The 19,636-nt window shown below is 50.1% G+C and overlaps 6 protein-coding genes across 6 annotated transcripts; 3 read left to right on the top strand and 3 right to left on the bottom strand.

Annotated features, from left to right (window-relative positions):
• Positions 1 to 180: 180 nt before the first annotated feature.
• N7458_007032 (U4/U6-U5 snRNP complex subunit PRP3) lies at positions 181 to 1,923 on the bottom strand (the record flags this gene model as incomplete). Its single annotated transcript, XM_056910414.1, has 1 exon — positions 181 to 1,923. One exon carries the CDS (start codon positions 1,921 to 1,923, stop codon positions 181 to 183), a length of 1,743 nt encoding a protein of 580 aa, XP_056766118.1.
• Positions 1,924 to 2,217: 294 nt separating this feature from the next.
• Positions 2,218 to 7,496, top strand: N7458_007031 (DNA-directed RNA polymerase I core subunit RPA190; the record flags this gene model as incomplete). Its single annotated transcript, XM_056910413.1, has 5 exons — positions 2,218 to 2,402; positions 2,473 to 4,083; positions 4,143 to 5,793; positions 5,861 to 6,011; positions 6,073 to 7,496. The coding sequence occupies 5 exons, from the start codon at positions 2,218 to 2,220 to the stop codon at positions 7,494 to 7,496; spliced, it is 5,022 nt and encodes a 1,673-aa protein (XP_056766117.1).
• A 632-nt stretch (positions 7,497 to 8,128) lies between these two features.
• N7458_007030 (uncharacterized protein) lies at positions 8,129 to 9,706 on the bottom strand (the record flags this gene model as incomplete). Its single annotated transcript, XM_056910412.1, has 2 exons — positions 8,129 to 9,143; positions 9,198 to 9,706. The coding sequence occupies 2 exons, from the start codon at positions 9,704 to 9,706 to the stop codon at positions 8,129 to 8,131; spliced, it is 1,524 nt and encodes a 507-aa protein (XP_056766116.1).
• A 1,642-nt stretch (positions 9,707 to 11,348) lies between these two features.
• N7458_007029 (TFIIH/NER complex ATP-dependent 5'-3' DNA helicase subunit RAD3) lies at positions 11,349 to 13,914 on the bottom strand (the record flags this gene model as incomplete). Its single annotated transcript, XM_056910411.1, has 4 exons — positions 11,349 to 13,136; positions 13,205 to 13,321; positions 13,376 to 13,832; positions 13,898 to 13,914. 4 exons carry the CDS (start codon positions 13,912 to 13,914, stop codon positions 11,349 to 11,351), a joined length of 2,379 nt encoding a protein of 792 aa, XP_056766115.1.
• A 318-nt stretch (positions 13,915 to 14,232) lies between these two features.
• Positions 14,233 to 18,162, top strand: N7458_007028 (uncharacterized protein; the record flags this gene model as incomplete). Its single annotated transcript, XM_056910410.1, has 5 exons — positions 14,233 to 14,532; positions 14,593 to 14,986; positions 15,061 to 16,786; positions 16,840 to 17,687; positions 17,738 to 18,162. The coding sequence occupies 5 exons, from the start codon at positions 14,233 to 14,235 to the stop codon at positions 18,160 to 18,162; spliced, it is 3,693 nt and encodes a 1,230-aa protein (XP_056766114.1).
• Positions 18,163 to 18,198: 36 nt separating this feature from the next.
• On the top strand, positions 18,199 to 19,530 carry N7458_007027 (uncharacterized protein; the record flags this gene model as incomplete). Its single annotated transcript, XM_056910409.1, has 3 exons — positions 18,199 to 18,585; positions 18,643 to 18,942; positions 19,009 to 19,530. 3 exons carry the CDS (start codon positions 18,199 to 18,201, stop codon positions 19,528 to 19,530), a joined length of 1,209 nt encoding a protein of 402 aa, XP_056766113.1.
• Between the last annotated feature and the right edge of the window lie 106 nt (positions 19,531 to 19,636).

Here is a 19,636-nt window from a genome sequence, read left to right as displayed (position 1 = left end):
TATAGAGAAGCACTGCGAAGATTGTCTAATAGACGCTTGATCGGGGATCTCAAAAATTGGATATGCTACTTAAAGTACATGGCTAGAGGTACAACACACATTGAATCTCAACTAGGAGACCCAGAGCTGGTTTGGGGAACATCCCAATGTTAAGAATGCGCTAGACGAGCAATCGACTAATCAAAATTCAGCTGGTTTGGCGCTCTTGGCCAAAGCCCAGAAGTTCTCCATCTTGGAGCGAGTCAAAACGTCTTTAGCTGCTGAGTCGGACTCGCAAACTCTGGCGCCCAGCCATTTCCTGAATACACGGGTCTTTGCTTGACCTTCCCAGAGAAGCGTGCAAGTATTGCTTCCGAAATCGCGCAGTTCACCTTTTTCATCCTCCGTGGACAGCCAGATGGGCTGACCTTCATCTTTCCCATCTGATGCTCCTGGACCAGGGTTGTCCGTCCAGTCAATTCGGTTGAGCATCAATTTCCGGTAATTGTTGATAGAGTGCTTGCCACCCTCCACAATGACCAGGTTGAGCTTCGGATGCATGACACAGATTCCGGTCAACGCATTCTGCTCGGCGTTCTTACTGATTTTGAAGCGGTTCCGGCCGCTCGCAAGGCTGTCGATTCGGTAGACTGAGACGTAGATACCCAGTTCGGCATCCTTCTCCTGTTGGGCGACCAGCTTCTCGCGTCGTTGTTCTTGAGTCAACTTGCGGTCCTCGTTCATCATCTCGTGCGCCTCTTTCCGCTCTGCGATCTCCCTGTTCACTCGAGCCTCCACAGCCGTAGGATCTTTGACTGCTTGTTCACCCAGAACCCGCATAAGATTAGACTTCTTGACCTTGGGAGCTGGTGCCGGTTCCAGACCCAGCCGAATCTTTGCTTGTTGTTCCTTCAAATCTGCCATGCGACGCTGCCGACGGATCTTCGCTTGTTCCTTTGGCGTGAGGTACATCGGCTTCTGGGTCGGCATGTGCTTTTCTTGCGGTGGTTCGAGGAGAATAGGGTGTTGGACATAGCGGGTAATGATGGTGTCGGCGGTGTCGACCTTGAGGTTCGCGGGGTCATCAATGGCAGCATAGTCACTACCGTTGACCAAGCCTTCATCCCACCATTCTAAAGCGGGAGGAGCTGGTACCAAGTATGCCTTTTCCACATCCATATCTTCATCAATACCAGCTTGTCTTGCTTTCTCCGCGATCCGCTTTTTCATAGCCTCCAACTGCGCCTGCCGGCGTAGCGCAGCGGCCTGCTGAATGTATTTGCCTTTCTCATTGAAGATGAGCTGTCGTGACTGGCGCGGCTTTGCCACCGTTGCTTTTGGACCGAGACTTGGATCGAAGTAGGGTTGGTTCTTAATTTCCTCGATCGATGGGCCGGATAAATCGAGCTGCTTGTTGGGATCCATGCGTCGACTCATCTTGGACGGCTGACGACCCTTGGCTCCACGGAAGCTCGGTGTCGCATCGGAAAGTAAAGCTGGGTGAAGACCGACATCCAGGCCACCGCGAGCTTTCGAGAGGCCTTCATCGTCGAGCATTGGGGGTTGGTAGGACGGTGCTTGGGCTTGCGTTCGCTGTTGAGACGCCGCTGAGCCGGCCCTACCCGTAGCTGCTGCTACTCTCGCCTTCATCTGTTCCAGCCTAGACATAGCTGGACTAACAGCCGGGGGTGCTGCGCTGGGACTTGACTGTGTTGGGGGCACCATGGGTGACGCGCCGCCTCGAGCAGCTTGTAGGCGAGCGCGCACAGCTTCAGCTTTAGCTCGCGCTTCGGCAACCATCCTTTCGATATCGACCTTCCCCGATGTAGGTCCTCCTTGACCAGGTAATGGAGACCCATTGTTTGATCGGGTCCTTTTCTGGGTGTTGCTGCCTTCATCCTCGGGATGAGGCCGCTTCAGGGCGTTGGCCGAATGGTCAGCCATGGCGATATGTACGAGAAGTACCTCACAAGGCCTTCTAGTCAAGGACAATCCGGAGAAGGGAGTTGCAAAGGATTGCGATTCGTCTCTCCAACGACTGACAGCAGAAGCTTAGCTGCGCCCGATCAGTTGGTTGGTCGCGGATACTCAAAACGGGGTGGGCGGTGGAGTGGGGCAGAAAAAAAAGATGCTCAAAAGTTTCGCTCTTCCGCATTTCGCATTTGGAGATCTTCTTTGGAAGCCAATTCGACTTCGCACCGCCAGCGTTTTCTGTTGCTCTTCGAGCTGCAGGTCACAATGGCGACCTTTGCACGCCCAGTCGCCTCGAGCATTGCCGGGGTTGACTTCACCGTTTATTCCGATGAAGAGATCAAAAAGCTCTCAGTAAAAAGAATTCACAATACTCCAACTTTGGATTCTTTCAACAACCCTGTTCCTGGTGGTCTCTATGACCCTGCCATGGGCGCATGGGGTGATCATGTGTACGGTTTTATCTTTACCTCATGAGAGGATCTCAATTTGCTGATCAGGGCGATTCGGGGAACTTTTTAGGTGTACTACATGTCGTCAGAACTCTTGGTCGTGCACCGGTCATGCCGGCCATATCGAGCTTCCTGTCCCGCTCTATAATGTCACCTTTTTCGACCATATCTACCGCCTCCTCCGTGCGCAGTGTGTCTACTGCCATCGCCTACAAATGTCCCGCGACCAGGTCAACATGTATACCTGTAAATTGCGCCTTTTGCAGTATGGCCTGACCGACGAAGTCGCCAAGGTTGATACTATGGGAGCAGTCAAGGGAGTCAAATCTAAAGCTGCGAAGGCCACCGGTGATGAATCAGATGATGAGGATGATGACCCCGACTCTGTCATGGAAAAGCGGAACGCCTACGTCAGCCGGAGCATCAAGGAAGCCAAGAAAGATGGTAGGCTAGAAGGTTTGATGGCAGGCGCAAAGAACCCGATCGCCGCCGAGGCCAGGCGGGAACTGGTCAAGACGTTCTTGAAAGACATCAACGGCAACCGGAAGTGTACGAATTGCAGCGGTATATCCCCTTCATATCGCAAGGATCGCTACAACAAGATTTTCCGGAAACAGCTTCCTGAGAAGTCCAAGCTTGCGATGCTTCACGGAGGATTCCAGGCACCCAATACTTTGATTCTCCTCGACCAAGAGAAGAAGGCAAATGCCAAGGAAAATGGCACCTTGGCCAATGGAGTTTCTGAGGCGGACAGTGCTGTGACTGAAGTTCACGGTGCCGAGGAGGAAATCCTTCGCGGAGCTGCCGTTACAGCGCAGACCTCGCACCCCGGGTCGACTGGCCAGGAGTTCATGCCTTCCTCCGAGGTCTACGCTGCCATGTGTCTTCTTTTCGAGAAGGATGGTGAGGTTTTGCAACTTGTCTACAACTCCCGCCCTGTCCCCAAGGGAGTCAAGGTCATCAACGCAGACATGTTCTTCATCAAGAGCCTTCTCGTACCGCCAAACAAATACCGCCCTGCTGCTCAACAGGGCCCCGGCGAAATCATGGAAGCAGCGCAAAATACGCCGTTCAACAACATTCTCAAGCAGACAGATGTCATCAACCAGATCAAAAAGGAGATGCAGAATGAGAATGAGAAGATCATGAGCCGTGCGCGCAATCTCAGTGATCTTCTCCAGGCTATCGTTGCGCTCCAGGACTTTGTCAACGGTCTCATCGATCGTGAGCGTACCTCTGTGACAGGCTCCGCCATCGCCCAGCTTCCCAATGGTATCAAGCAGCTGCTCGAGAAAAAGGAGGGTCTTTTCCGAAAGAACATGATGGGTAAGCGTGTCAACTTCGCTGCTCGTAGTGTTATTTCGCCCGACCCCAATCTCGAAACCAATGAAATTGGTGTGCCCTTGGTATTTGCCAAGAAGCTGACCTTCCCGGAGCCTGTCACCAACCATAACTTCTGGGAGCTGAAGGAAGCCGTTATCAATGGTCCCGACAAGTATCCCGGTGCCGCAGCGATCGAGAACGAGAATGGCCAAGTGATTAACTTGAAGTTTAAGAGTTTGGACGAGCGTACTGCACTTGCCAACCAGTTACTTGCACCATCCAACTGGCGGCTTAAGGGGACGCGGAACAAGAAGGTCTACCGCCATCTGACTACCGGTGACTATGTGTTGATGAACCGGTATGTGACATAAATACCTCGCTTCGGCACTGATCTTTGATGCTAATCTCCCACAATAGACAACCGACTCTTCACAAACCGTCCATCATGGGCCACAAGGCTCGTGTTCTTCCTAACGAGCGCACCATTCGAATGCATTATGCCAACTGTAACACCTACAACGCCGATTTCGATGGTGATGAGATGAACATGCACTTCCCTCAGAACGAACTTGCTCAGGCGGAGGCTCGGATGCTGGCTGATGCTGACCACCAGTACCTGGTTGCCACGTCAGGCAAGCCTTTGCGAGGTCTGATTCAAGATCACATTTCCATGGGTGTCTGGTTCACATGTCGTGATTCTTTCTTCGATGAAGAAGATTACCACCAGCTTCTGTACAACTGCTTGCGGCCAGAGAACTCGCACATCGTTGGCGACCGCATTCAATTGGTTGAGCCTGCTTTCCGGAAGCCCAAATTCCTCTGGACTGGCAAGCAAGTCATCACAACAATCCTCAAGAACATCAAGCCCGACAACAGCGGTGGTCTCACGCTCAAGGGCAAGTCTTCTACCCCTGGTGACCGTTGGGGCAAGGGCAACGAAGAGGACACCGTCATCTTCGATGATGGAGAGTACCTGTGTGGTATCCTGGATAAGAAGCAGCTTGGTCCCACCGCTGGAGGTTTGATTGATGCTGTCCATGAAGTCTACGGCCATACCATTGCCGGAAAGCTGATGAGTATTCTGGGACGACTCCTGACTCGATTCTTGAACATGAGGGCTTTCACTTGTGGTATCGACGATCTTCGCTTGACCAAGGAGGGTGACCGCATTCGTAAGGAGAAGCTGAGCACTGCAGCGGAAATGGGTCGCCAGGTTGCCCTCAAGTACGTTACCCTGGATCAGACAAATGTACCTGACCAGGATGCCGAGCTTAATCGCCGCTTGGAAGATGTGCTTCGTGACGATGACAAGCAGAGTGGACTGGATAGCGTGTCGAACGCCCGGTCTGCCAAGCTGTCCTCGGAGATCACTAGCGCTTGTCTCCCTGCAGGTCTTGCTAAGCCCTTCCCGTGGAACCAGATGCAGTCGATGACTATCTCCGGTGCCAAGGGTTCGGGTGTCAATGCCAACCTGATTTCCTGCAACCTTGGACAGCAGGTTCTGGAGGGTCGCCGTGTACCGGTCATGATCAGTGGCAAGACCCTACCGTCTTTCCGAGCTTTCGAAACCCACCCCGTTGCTGGTGGTTACGTCTCCGGTCGCTTCTTGACCGGTATCAAGCCTCAGGAGTACTACTTCCACGCCATGGCTGGTCGTGAGGGTCTGATTGATACTGCCGTCAAGACTTCGCGTTCCGGTTACTTGCAGCGTTGCTTGATCAAGGGCATGGAGGGCCTGAGAGCTGAATACGATTCCTCTGTTCGTGAATCGTCAGACGGCTCTATCGTCCAGTTCTTGTACGGAGAGGATGGTCTCGACATCACCAAACAGGTTCACCTCAAGGACTTCAAGTTCCTTGCGGAGAACCACCGTTCTGTTTCCAGGCAAGTCCAAGCCAGTCATTATCGCGACCTCGTGAATACAGAGGCAATGGCGTGGAACAAGGACGCGCAGAAGGCGGTACGCAAGACTCATGACTTGGGTGCCATGGATCCTGCGCTGTCGAAGTTCCACCCTGGCGGCAACTTGGGTAGTACTTCGGAGGAATTCGCCCAAGCGCTCAAGAAGGTGAGTTAAAATCATCGAGATCTCCACTATGTCCACCCAGCTTGAAACTGACAAATCTTTCGCATAGTTTTCAACTGACAATCCCGACATGTTCAAAGACAAGAAGGACGAGGCCGATGTTAAGGTCAACAAGAAATCATTCGAGGCTTTGATGAACATGAAGTATATGAAGTCTGTAATTGATCCTGGTGAAGCAGTCGGTATTATGGCTGGTCAGAGTGAGTTTCCTCATTTTCGGTAGCCTGCGCGACAAGCAAGATGCTAACTCTATTACTCTAGGTGTTGGCGAGCCCAGTACTCAGATGACACTGAATACTTTCCACTTGGCTGGTCACTCAGCCAAGAACGTGACGCTGGGTATTCCCCGTCTCCGTGAAATTGTCATGACAGCCAGTGCTACCATCATGACTCCGTCCATGACACTTTACCCAGTCAAGGAACTCTCTAAAGAGCAGGGCGAGAGGTTCGCCAAGGGTCTCAGTAAGCTCAGCATTGCTGAGGTGGTTGATAAGGTGCAAGTTAAGGAACGCATTGGCTCTGGCGTCGGCTATGCCAAGGCTAAGATCTACGATATTGAGATCTCCTTCTTCCCAGCTGAGGAGTATATCAATGAATACAGTATCCAGATTGCGGACATCTCCCGGGCCCTCGAGAACAAGTTTATTCCTCGCCTGGTGAAGCTCATCAAGGCCGAGCTCAAGAAGCGCAATGAGGATAAGACTGGCACGAAGACGTCGACTGCCCAGCCTGAGATTGGTGTCTCAGTCGGCAGGGTTGCCGATGGCCCCAGTGGTCCTGACCGCGCGGCAGAGCCGGCTGACGATGACAACGAAGATGACGAGGATGACGCCAAGCGGGCTCGTGGTGGCCAAAACCGCAGCAACCAGGTGTCTTATGAAGGACCTGATGATGATGAACAGGATATCATCCGCGGGCAAGACGAAATCGAAGATGAAGATGAGGATGAGGAGCTTGGGGATGCTCCCGATGACGATTCCGATGATGACTCGGATGACGAGAAGGCGCAGGAGCAGAAGCTGCGTGAGGACAACGTCAAGAGCAAGTTCCCTGAGATCAACAAGTTCGAATTCGACACGAAGAAGGGCACCTCCTGTACCATTCAACTCGAGTACGACATTGAGACGCCCAAGCTGCTTCTGCTTCCCCTGGTTGAAAGCACCTGCCATTTTGCAGTCATCCAGCAGGTCGTGAACCTCGGCAGCTGTCTCTACGTCGAGGGAGACGAGATCAAGGGCGAGCCCGCGTGCATCATGACCGACGGTGTCAACTTGCTCGCTATGCGTGACCACCAGGACGCCATCAACCCGCACTCGCTCTACACCAACTCCATCCACGATATGCTCAATCTATACGGTGTTGAAGCTGCTCGTGCCACCATTATCCGCGAAATGGACTCCGTTTTCAAGGGTCACAGTATCTCCGTCGACAACCGCCATCTTAACTTGATTGGTGATGTAATGACCCAATCTGGTGGCTTCAAGGCCTTCAGCCGCAACGGCTTGGTCAAGGATTCCACCTCACCATTCGCCCGGATGTCCTTCGAGACCACCGTTGGTGCTCTGAAGGACGCTGTTGTTGAGCGTGACTTTGACAACCTCAAGGGCCCGAGTAGCAGAATTGTCGTCGGCCGTTCCGGTACTGTTGGAACTGGCGCGTTCGACATTCTCGCTCCTGTAGCATAGTTGTGTGTCGATGGGGCTCTTTCGCATTGTGTTCTTCTCTGCCGTTGTTTCATAACCTGTATACTTTGCACCTTTCTTGTGCAACCTGTGCTATTTTTGTTGCCATCTTGACGTGTCGATGATCCGGAGTTCTTCTGTTCAGCGGAACAAAAAAGTGCCTGTCCCTGTTCATATTAGCATATTTTTCAGTTGAATAGAATTTTCATACGAGTGTATATGGTATTACTTCTGCATTTGGACTTGTACTCTTCTAAGATCTGAGCATTCACTGCATACCTGCCATGGGATAGTGGTGGTGTCTAATCACTGGCTTTGAATCTTTAGATACTCACTAAAGAATCCATGTGCTTGAAGGGCTGAGGTATGACCACCCGCATCGTAGTCCCAACAGTAACATCGACAATATCTGGAAATCAGTGAACTAACGAGAAAGGGTACATATACTCTACAAACCCTATAAGATGCATCATTCTAGTCAATGGTGATGTCTCGTCGTGATACATCGACTCTAGACAAGTCTACAACGTAGCGCCGGGTATCGATTCATGATCTGTAATTAATGTGTAGGTGAAGTCTCAAATCTCCTCAGCCCTGAGCAACATACTGAGTTTTTCAATTCAAAAGCCCTTCCGTCACTGAGCACGTCGATCTTCTCTCTCCTTTCTCCATCTCTCTCCCCATTTCCATTCGACCCAGATTAACGGAGTAAAAAGTAACACTACACCGCTCACAATGAAGAAGGCTTTCATCGCCTTTACAGCACCGATCAGTGGCTCGATAACGCTAACTCCTACAGCTCCAAGCAGGCACCGGCACAGATTGTTCAGTGCTGTCGCGCTCGCAGGTCGCTCCGGGAAGCAATCGATCAGCACCGTCGAGTTAATGTTGAAGATAGCAGTTGCTGAAAAGGCAATCAGGAATTGGAGAATGAGTGGCGCCGCCAAATTCGGTCCGAAATGTTTTCGTAGGTCATTGAATTCAAAACTTGGCCCGTAGAGGGCCAGAGAGATCATGAGCACGACACTAAAGATAGGCATAAGGCGTAGACGGGCTTGTACGTATGGGAAGTCGCGATGGTGATCGACATTTTCGTCCGGTGGAATGCCATGCTCAACCTTGTATCGCTCTAGGGCACGCTTGAAGCTCTGGTCCAGTATCCAGCCTGTGCTGAGCGAGCTGAGAATGCAACCGAGTCCATTTGGGAGGAAACAGAGCCCCAGTTGCCACTCCGTCAGTAGAGGAAAACCGAACAGCAGCATCGTTGTGGTAGAGGATGTCACCATGCTCCATGCAGTATAGGCTATAGCGCCCCAAGCCAAGAGCGCTGCGATATCTTTCTCGAGAACGTAGGCAAGGGGACTGAATGCCTTTTTAAATGTGATTGGTGATCGAGGCGCCGGGCGGTTTGTTGCAGCGCCTTTGGACCAGGTTGATGGGGGCCTGACATAATAGATAAATGGCTTCTGGAAACCAGAGACAACGTTGGTACCGTTGCCTGCTATGCTGCGCTGTGTCTCCGGAAGGAATATTAGGAGTGCAGCAAGGACAATTATGCTTGAGACGAACAATAGCCAAAAGATGCTGCGAAAGCCCCATTGACTGTTTAAGGTACCCCCAATGATTGGACCAATTGCTTGGCCTGTCATGCTATGAGATGTTAACGACTAGAGGTCTTCTTTGGAGCGACTGTGTCTTGCGTACCGAATACCAGCATTTGTGCCTATGAAACCACCACGTTCCTCGGGGCAAGCAATATCAGCGATGACACCAGCACTAATGCTAATGGTCGCTGCTGATCCCGCCGCCTGCAAGCCACGCAGCACCATCAGCATCGGATAACTGGAAGTGAATGCCAGGGCGAGGTTGGCTGCAGTGTATATAGTGAGGGTTATCGCAAAAGTGAGGCGACGGCCGTAGGTCTCTGAAAAGGCACCCAGGAGTGACGGGGCAATGCCCTGTACAACCATATATACAGTGATTGTGAGAGCGACGAGTGACGCACTTACTCCAAGGTTGTTGGAGATGGTGTTAATTGCAGGGAAGTATATGTTTGATGACAAAGGCGAGAAAGAAGCCGCCAAGGAGACGAAAATGACAAGGTTCCATTTTTGCTTCTTAGACAGAATATGATAGGGAACCTGGGGTTCTGACGGGCTTGGTGACCCAGCCAAAGTTCCAGAATCCCCTTTTGACATATCTAGGCTAAGCATTTTCAGATCTGGTCAATCTATGGATTTTGTAAATGCTGTGCACTTGGGGGTAAGGAAGTATCCACTAACGGACTCATAGACTCACCTGTGTAATGCTGTTAATTGGTCATTTAGAGAAGCAATGATCTAACAAGATGACGATGCGATAAAGCAAATTGAAAAGACAAGGAAACGAAAACTGAAACTGTGAAAGAACTCCTGTCGGGCCAAGTCAAGATAGCTCGCCTAAGTCTCCATCTTGATAAATACTGGTAGCGGTCGGACGATTTTGCTTTTCAATCAAAGGATACACAGAACAGGGGGGAACAATGTGCCCCTATCTAACTTACTGCGCCTTGTTGTACTACACCTAAACTTACGACTCCTGCATAGTTACCAAGTGGCTGAATTCGCTCACTCTTAAGACAAATATTCTCCTATGTGACAAGTCTACTACAAAAAGAGGTCGACCACGTAACGCATCCCTAGGTTCAGTCAAATCAAGCGCTGCTCAGGATAACATAACCGTCGAGATTGGTCGACCTATTCAGAAAGACGGGAACTCATGGAGGTAACAGTTAGTGGCCAATATTGGCATTTTTAAGCTTAAAGGTTCGATCAACAATGGGGTATGTATCATCGTAATTCCCAAATATGTACTGTAAACAATCACCAAAGTAATAATGGATAGGTCCCAGCCAACCTGCGGCGGGTGATCGCCCGATACTTTTACCCTGCAGAGATCGGATAAGAAGGAGGCGTCATCAGTGGAGTCCAACACGGGCATAATCTAAATAATGGCATAATAGCAGTTCAATAGTTAACGAGCTACTTCTTAGGAGGCAGCAACATAACCCGAATGTACTCCGTAATTGAAAGTCCGAAGGCTGTGCGACCTTCATAGCATTGAGGGAGCCGGAATACTCATGCAAGTCGGAGACACATTCGTAGGTGCCTTGACCCACATAGCTACCAGGGGGCTTCTGACTACGAGGAGGTTCATGAAGAATCGTCATTGCCATTGAGTTAAACTCTCAAAGGCGGAGAACGTGCGCGGAAAGCTTGGCTCTTAGAAGGGGCGTAAGAGCGGGTTGAGGTTGACCATTGATTATCCAGGGTTTCATAATAGTATCACTATCAATCACATCTCGCTGGCATTATGTTTGGGCAGACATAGTTACTGACAACCGTAGATCAGCGAAATCATTTCGATTCGGTAAGTATATCGTTGAATGCAAGGGGGTAAAGCTTAAGCTTCCTTCCATTGCGCGTCGTAGACTAAACAAGCCTGCAGGACGCGTCCTGCTGAAACATGGACGACATTTTTCAAGGAGCTCAGCCCAATTTCACCATGTAACTCGGGAGCGTTGGTAATGAGGTATGATCTCGGTCTGATTTGCTCTGGATAGCATTCTGAAAGGAAAATAAAAATACCAGGTCAAATTGCAATTGTTCAGTGTTCGCTCTGGTCGTCTGCAAATACGCAGATTGGCTCGCTAAATCCCATAAATAACAATTTGGGCCCAATGAAAACGCCCCCAATGCTATGATGTTTGAATGCCCGATCAAAGAACGCCCCAGATGTCGGTGTCGAGCCTATTATAAAACCGCACCATTTAAGCCCCGAGACGACACCGCCATGTTAAAAAAGAAAGAAACAAAATCACTGGGCGTCAAGCATCATAAGATCGTCGTCGATGTCATCGTCATATTCATCCTCGACAATCTGCATCGTCGATGTGACACCATTCATCGGACGGACAGGCTCGCCGTTGATCAGACGTGCTTCCTCAGCCCTGCGTTTAGCCTCGTGGCGCTCAATATCAGCCAGACTCCAGGTTGAAATTCCTTCTTGATCTTTGGATTTGAAAGGCTGCGCCATAGTTCGCAAAAAGTTTTTAGCATTCGCGACAGCCATATCAGTGCTGAGGTTTGTTTCGCTGTCCAGCATTGCCTGGTTGATCCACTTTGGAAGTTGCGGCCGCTTTCGTTCGAAACGACGGTCTGCAAGGACCATGACTCCGTAATCGTCTTTGCCGCGAAGTACACGTCCCAAGCACTGCGCCGCATGCCGCATCGCATCGAAGGAAAGGAAATCGTTCTCTCGAATTCGATAGTTCTCTCGCAAGAATTCAAGCCTGGCCTTCAGGATACGAGACTCTGTGTACTGGAATGGCACACCAATGCACAGCACTGCACGGCCGTAATGGTGATCGAAATCGATACCCTCAGACACCTTTCCTCGAGCGACGCAAAACAGGATTGCACCGCGTCCATTGCAGCAAGCGGTCCGATATGTCTCCAAAGCCAGAGATGACTCTTGCGCATCAGGGGTTTCGACGAGGATTAGTTTGTAATTCCAAATTTGATCCAAAATACCCATGCCTTGCCACATGCTAATGATCGACTCCATATAGAGATATGAAGGGAAGAAGACGACAACGCCATCTGGCGTGATACGAGCGAACTCGGTGACAAGCGTACCGTAGTTGCGAACCACACCGGGATCGTTGCGAATACCAAACGACGAGGAGACTTGTGCCTGATCTGACCCTCGAGTAACAATCATGGGCAAGAAGGACCGACGAGCCAAGGTCATACTGTATGACTCTTGCATCACAGTAGTGAAACCAAGCATTTTCGGATACATCTCCAAGGGCGAGAGAGTACCGGAAGTGATAATGACGGATCTGAAACGATCGAAAACGGGTTTGATTGCAATGGCAGCATCCAAGCATGTGAAATGCAGAATCGGGTTGGGGACTGTGGCTGCTTCAGACTCGAATGGCTCGAGAATGAGGACGAATCCCTTTTCATAGGTTGCGACCAGAGTCGCAAAGGTGGCCACCTCTTGCAACGGCTGATAGTCTTCAATATTGACAAGCTCCAGGGTTCGGACGAGTGATGTTAGACGCTCTGCACAGAATCTCAATGGCTTTCGCTCAATATACGTGAGATCCTTCAGATGGGTAAGGAAGCTGGGCGGTGTCTCCGAAATGGTATGTGTCACTTTCATCCGAGTTTTCAAGTATTCGATGAATCTCTTCAAGAAGGAAACGAAGTGCTCAGCGCGACGAATGTTGCCAGGAACTGCCTCCTTCAACAAGTCATCTGGCAATATGGGATTCGAGATAAATTGATCCTCCTCCCGCGCCTGTTCTGCTTGTTGCAGTCCCTCCACAAGTTTCGAGTATTCATTTTGAAGCTTTTCAGCGTCTGTGCTCTTCATTTCTTCAATTTTACGCTCAAGATTCGCAGCGCCCCTCGTGGCCTTGCGTAGGGAATCCTCACTCAGGTCGATACTGAGGGACTCGATGCAGACGTTGTCGATATTGTGCGCTTCATCGAAAACAACGATACAATCCTTTGATAGTTCTCGGGAGACGCGTTCGGCAATTTTCGGATCGAGGAGGTAGTGGTACGAGTAGATGATGATATTACACCAAGGCATCTAAAAACCACCCGGATATTAGAAAACCATCTTCCAGAGAAAGCTTGTAGGGTGAAAGCGAACCATACCATGCGTCGAGCAGAGAAATAGGGGCACTGCTTGTGCTCTTCTCCATAACGGGTCAGGCCATCAAGAGTGAACACGCCGGGCGGGACGAGATTATGCGGCTCGAGAAGGTCAAGATTCTTTGATATCCTGTCAGAAGAGGATCAAAGTCAGGCAAAAGTCGACGGACAAACCTCGTGGTATATGCACAAGTCGACTTCTTCGCCGCGCTCCTTCTTTTCTTTGACAAACCCCGCTGTCAAGCTTCGACACCTAGCGTCGACAACAGTACCACTTTTCTCCCGTTTCACGGACGGATGCAGACATAGATTTTTCCGACTAGTGAGTCCTAGAGCGCGGAACTCTTCTTCGTAGCCCAGTTCCTGTGATCGGTATTTCATCAACCCCTTCAACTCTGCCAACGCCTTCTCAATCTCGGACATTGTTCGCGAGCAGTAGATCAGCTTCCTGTGTTCAGGGTAATGCTGCTGGTATGCCACGATCAGCGACAAAAGCGAGATTGTCTTGCCTGTCCCAGACGGCATCTCCAGCACACAGTGACCCCCGGCATCGAGGGTCTTCTTGAGATCGCACATGTATGCATATTGCTCGGGGTAAACGCGAGGATACGGGAACAGCACCGGAAGATCACTAAAATGGTGAGCAAATCAGCACAGAGTTCAAAGTCAAGTGAGCGCAAAGTAAAGAGGCCATACTCAATGAAGAACTTCATTGTGGCCGAGTTCCCCGACGCTGTTGGAGAAGAGAGAACGAAGGCAGCATGCGGCGAAGCTCGGTGTGTCTTTTCCCCTTTGGGACAGCAATGAGAAAGCCACGTGATCTCCCGATCGGGTGGCCGCCCGCTTGATATCAACGTCTTTCTTCGTCTTTCGCAACACCCATTGCGACTTGAGGGATATTGAAGCTTCGAGAATCTCCTGCCAGAGCCACGGGAACGAAACCGGTGGCTTTGTATTTACACCTCTTGCCGAAACTGCGGAACTGCAGCTTTGAGCCAGCCCCCGCCATTCCCGCTGACCTCATACCCCACATGAGCAAAAAGTTCAAGTCGCAGGCCTCCAGCAGTCGCGCGGCTGCCAGCGCCTTTGGGGGATTTGGAGGATTCTCAAATGCCTTCGATAGTGGTGGCCGGGAGCCGTCGGCGCTTACATACATCACGGAGCCGCCAGACCTTTCTCGCATCTGGGATCAGCAACTCGTGATTGCATACAAGAACTTGCTGAAGAAAGATGAAATTACACGCACCAAGGCTTTGGAAGAGTTGAAAGAATACATTTCCTCAGTGGAAGCGAAAAATGGAACCGTTGATGAGGGCTTTTTAGAAGCATGGGTATGTAGTCATTCTTTCAATTTATACAGGAAGGCCTTTGGTTAACTGGTTGACTCACAGGTGAAAGTCTACCCCCGTGCTTCAATTGACCTGTCACGGCGAGTAAGGCAATTAGCGCACACAATCATGGGCTCTGTGGCCGTCGTCGTCGGAAAGAGAATTGCACCTTACCTTCCCAAGGTTGTTGGAGCTTGGCTGGCAGGCCTTTACGACAGTGACCGACCAGTCCATAGGTCCGCCCTGGATTCTCTGACCACGGTCTTCTCTACGGAAGCGAAGAGAAACAGCCTGTGGAAGATTTACCAGAGTTCTATTCTGGACTTTGTAGATGACGTTCTTCTCCACCAGACGCCATTGACTTTGAGCGACGAACGGACAGTTAAGCGCGATGATGCGGAGGCAAAATATGCGCGAGTCGTCGGTGCAGCACTTCTACTATTCAACCGCATTCTAGGTAAGTGGACTTGGACTTGGCCCTCCCCTGGTACGTCAAGACTCCCTCGAATCCACAATATTGATTAGAAATAGGAAATTCACCCGACGAGGATCTTCGGAAAAGTCTTCCAGAAATTGAGGCATTGCTCGGTAACAAGTCCTTGTGGGCGTTCTGTGCGCATGAGGACCCGTTCGTGCGTCGTTCTATATACATTCTTTTGCGGTCAGCAGTATCCCGCGAGCCAGCATGGGTTGACTGGAAAGTTCTGAGTTCCGCCATCATTGGCAAATCACTATCTACCCCACAGCTGGGATCCGCTTCTGAATTATCCGAGTCTGTCCTGCTTTTGACATCCTCACGACCTCAAATCTGGACGGACGACTACACAGGAAAGACTTCTGCGTCCAAAAGACTGCGCCAATACATTCAAAAAGGATCACAGGGAGGCCACGGCAATTTCTGGTCAAACCTTGATCAGGTGCTTCGAATCATCCCCCAGGATGTGCTCGCGGGAGCCGACAAAACATCCACCGATGGAGCAATCACGATTTCAAGCGCATCTGCTCTGACTGAGGCTTTTCAGGAAGGTCTCAATTCTCGAGAAGAGCCACGTCAAAATCTCAACGTCGGTTGGAAAACCTACGTCAGAATTGGGGGCTGGTTCTCGACGGTTGTACCCCAGGAACAACAATTCGATCTCATTCAGACCAGACTGTTTCCACTGGTGGTGAACTATGTACGGCCTGATCCTGAGCAGCACCAGTGGATCCTTCCGCCCCAATTAGCCGAAGATGTTTGTACCGAGTGCATCGCTACACTTGTCTCGAATGGGCATCATGAAGGATTCCAGTCCCTCTGGATGAAACTCTCGAATGATTTGCTGGAGGCCGTCAAATTGTCATCCCCAGAACAATCAAAGGATTTCCGCCAATCTCAAGATTCAATCTGTTCCCAAGCAAAACGACTCTTTGCTTTGATACCTACCGTCCTTTCACAAGTTTCAGGTCCCGAGAACGAAGCAGTTGTACAGAAAGTCATTGAACAATCAACCTTGCTTCTTCTTGAGGGTTGTTTGCAAGTCCTTCGTTCGCGCAATGGTAAACCATATGGTGCTGCTGGAGTTGTTGAAGAATGTGTTCGCAACTTGCCTTCGGTGGCGAACCGCTCTCAGGACCTTCTCAGATTCATCCAAAATGATGCCCCTGGTCTGCTCTTCTCTCCATCGGGCGACCGCCTGATCGCAATTATCTTGGCGTGTAGAGAATGGGATGGTTTCTCTACCAGCTTTGAGCGTGTCGTTGAAAGTGCGATGGAACTCGAGCCCGAACAATCGAACGCCCACATTCTCCAAACTCTACTATCCACTCTCGACTTTAATGAGGTTGGGGACAAAGCCAAGTTATCATCCTTGATCATGCGAGCCCTAGAAAATTCCTTACGAGGAAGTCATGCTCACTGGGCTATCGTTATTTCGGTTCTTCAAAACCAGACCTCTCAAGGTCAATTGAGAGATGGAATTTTCTTGTCGATAATTGATGCGTTGTCCCAGGATGACAGGGTCTTCAATGCCTTGCATGGCCTCTCTCATCTCGGACAAGCTGTCCCATCTAGAGTCCGTGAATTCCAGGCTGGTGCTCATGGCTCAAAGCTGACGGCGAAGCTACTGTATTTGACGGAGTCCCCGTCAGAGGAGGTAGCAAGCCTGGCGGAGTCATTGATGAAGACTTTCAAGGAAACCGTGGTTGGAGATACAAGCACTAAGTCGAAGATTGAAATTCTTCACAGTGGTTTCAGTCATGCCAACGAAGAATCATTGTCGTATGTGATATGATTCCCTTTTGTCCTTTATGTGTCGTCTAATTTGTGTCTAGAATCGAGTCTCTCTTTGCGATTGCCGAGGAGCTATTGCACGGCCTTGCAGCTAATGAGCCTGACTACGCAATCAAGGATATCTTGCCTTCTTCCGACGCATGGGAGAATGCGATAGGCCCCTTCCTTCAGCTTCCGCCGCGCGTTTCAACAGCCATCACCGACCCACTGGGGGGCATTGTTCATCTTATTCATCGTGATGTTTCGGATTCGTTCAAGGCACTATGGCTTGCCATACCCCGTGATTCTAGCCATTGTTCTGCAGCATTCCGCTTGGCAAGCTTCACGATTCAAGTCTTGTCTTCCTTTGAAGTGATGAAGCACCTAACTAACGATGACCTCGAGACTCTGATGTACTATCTGCCACTATCCGTCCAGTTGATTGACGACGACCTGAGCATCGAGTACTGCAACGGAATCTCTGGACTGAAGTTTGCTAATCAGCGTGAAGAGTACCTGGAAATAGTCTTCAAAGGGCGGCAGATCATTAGTAACTGGACCCATGCGAAGGAGCCCCTCAGCTGCTCTTCAAGCGTTACCATTTCATCTTGTCTGACTTCCTTCTGGGAGAAAAGATTGGAGACGCTATGTGGAACCTCGCCCGTTGACTACCGGATTGGAGAGACTTTCACCAAAATCATGACCTCTATAGACGTTGTGGAGCATCCCAAATCAGCAGATGACGTTGCAAAAATTTGTCGCGAGGCAAGAACCGCTAACTCTATTCGTTCAGCATCATGGTTCGCTGTTCTACGAAGCTCGATTCTGTCAAGCCCTGTGGGCAACAGAGTCTGTAATGAGTTAGTCGCAGATTCTACCGGACTCAAACCCCTCAACCCCTCCTCCGATGGTATGTACCAGGGTTGCCTCAAAGCCTACCATTCTCTAACAATGGCCTAGGACTCCGAAAGCTTGCATTGCTCAACATCTTACTTTCCGGAGAAGAAAACTTTGTGTCGACTATTCCTACACAGAGACTCGTCTTCCTTACCAAGCATCTAATTGAATGCCTTCAGTCTGACATGCAATCCCTAGGACTGAGGGCTGAGATTCTGCGGACCTTGACATTCATCCTCCCAGGCCTCGCCGAAATTTATGGCTCACACTGGGAGGACAGCATGAATATCCTCAGTGTGGTATTTAAAGAGACCAACGGCGGAGAAGAGGGATTGCCACTTCTGTTCTCTTCGTTCAGATTGTTTGCACGCTTGAAGTCTATGGCTGAAGGAGACGGCAATGATGATCTCCAAGATGCTTGGACAGAGCGAAAGACTGGATTATTCAATGAATTGGCTTCTACCATCGGAAAGTTTGGTACGTACTGAAGGATTCCCATCGACATTTGCAAGAGTCCCCAGCTTATGCATATTCCAGACTCTGCAACGACCTTCCATCAACCACGTGATGTTACTGTCGAGCTTTTGCGACGCCTCATTAAATCCATACCTATTGAGAAGCTTGAGGATGTCAGCGGTGTCTTTGGCCTCCTAACTGCACACAGCCGCTCGGTACAGCGCACGGCTTTCACTATCCTCCATCGGTTTATCCCCCAGGCACAAGAGCAAGTCTCATTTGATGTGGCTCTGTCTAAAACTTCAGTCAGCCTCCCAGATGAGCTCATATCATTGTTGTTGGAGACCCCAACAATGGAGATGGTCAACGAGGCTTATGGAGATGACAAGGTTTGGACCACTATCAGAGCTTACCTTTTGAGCTGGAAAGTGGTGTTTGATCATTTCACGAACGCGGTATGCCATGGATTACGTCTAAATATTTAAGAAATTCCCTGCTGACAATGTCAATAGTCGCTCCCCGTCCAAGAGTTCTACACGACAAACATCAAGGAAAACGAAGTCTTGATTCCACTTCTGGAATTCACGTTTGACTTCCTTCAAAAGTCTCACGGCAAGATTGTTGATGCATCCAAAATCGACGTGCAGAACTTTGAACCCGACCAGTCTGAAAATGCCGAAAGAGAGACCCAGTGGCTTCTGGTACATTTGTACTACCTCTGCCTCCGCCACTTGGCGAATATGACCAAGAATTGGTGGATCGATACCAAGAAACGAATTAAGGGCCCGGTGGAATCATGGACAGAAAAACATGTAAGTGTAGTCAAGTTTTGTCCCTGTAAGATACATCATCGGAAAGCCTTCTAACCGCCGTTCTAGATCTCCCCGCTTGTCTCCGGAGATGCCCTTCAAGGTGTTGAAGACTGGATCTCTACACAAGATCCCAACGAGGAACGAGCATTGACTTTAAAGATCTCGCCAAAGACAGCAGAGATTATCGCAAGTATCCCTGTCGATGAAGAATCACCCCCAGTCTCTATTTCGATTTCTCTCCCACCTGCATACCCTCTTCACCCCGCACTGGTGGTCGGCCGTAGCCGGGTGCTTGTGGATGAGAAGAAGTGGAAGAATTGGCTCCTCACAATCCAGGGAGTCATCATGTTTGCCAACGGTAACCTCGTTGATGGCCTCCTGGCATTCCGGCGGAACGTGCAGGGTGCTCTGAAGGGACAAAGCGAGTGTGCCATTTGCTACTCGGTCATATCGACTGATATGCAGACTCCAAACAAGCGATGTGCCACCTGCAAGAACACCTTCCATTCCGTTTGCCTGTTCCGATGGTTCAAGAGCAGCAACCAAAGCACCTGCCCTCTGTGCCGCAACAACTTTGTATATGTTTGAAGTTTATGAACGCAATAGATAGACGATAGATGTGTAATTGAAATGGACACGAATTTATGGAAACTCCGAGTTACATGACGGTTTTCCAAACACGGGAAACCCTAGG

The sequence above is a fragment of the Penicillium daleae genome (assembly GCF_028827525.1).
Source record: "Penicillium daleae strain IBT 16125 chromosome Unknown utg000006l_segment0_segment0, whole genome shotgun sequence".
Classification (NCBI taxonomy): Eukaryota; Fungi; Ascomycota; class Eurotiomycetes; order Eurotiales; family Aspergillaceae; genus Penicillium; species Penicillium daleae.
Note: the sequence above shows the minus strand (reverse complement) of the source record. Positions and strands in the feature narration are given on the sequence as shown.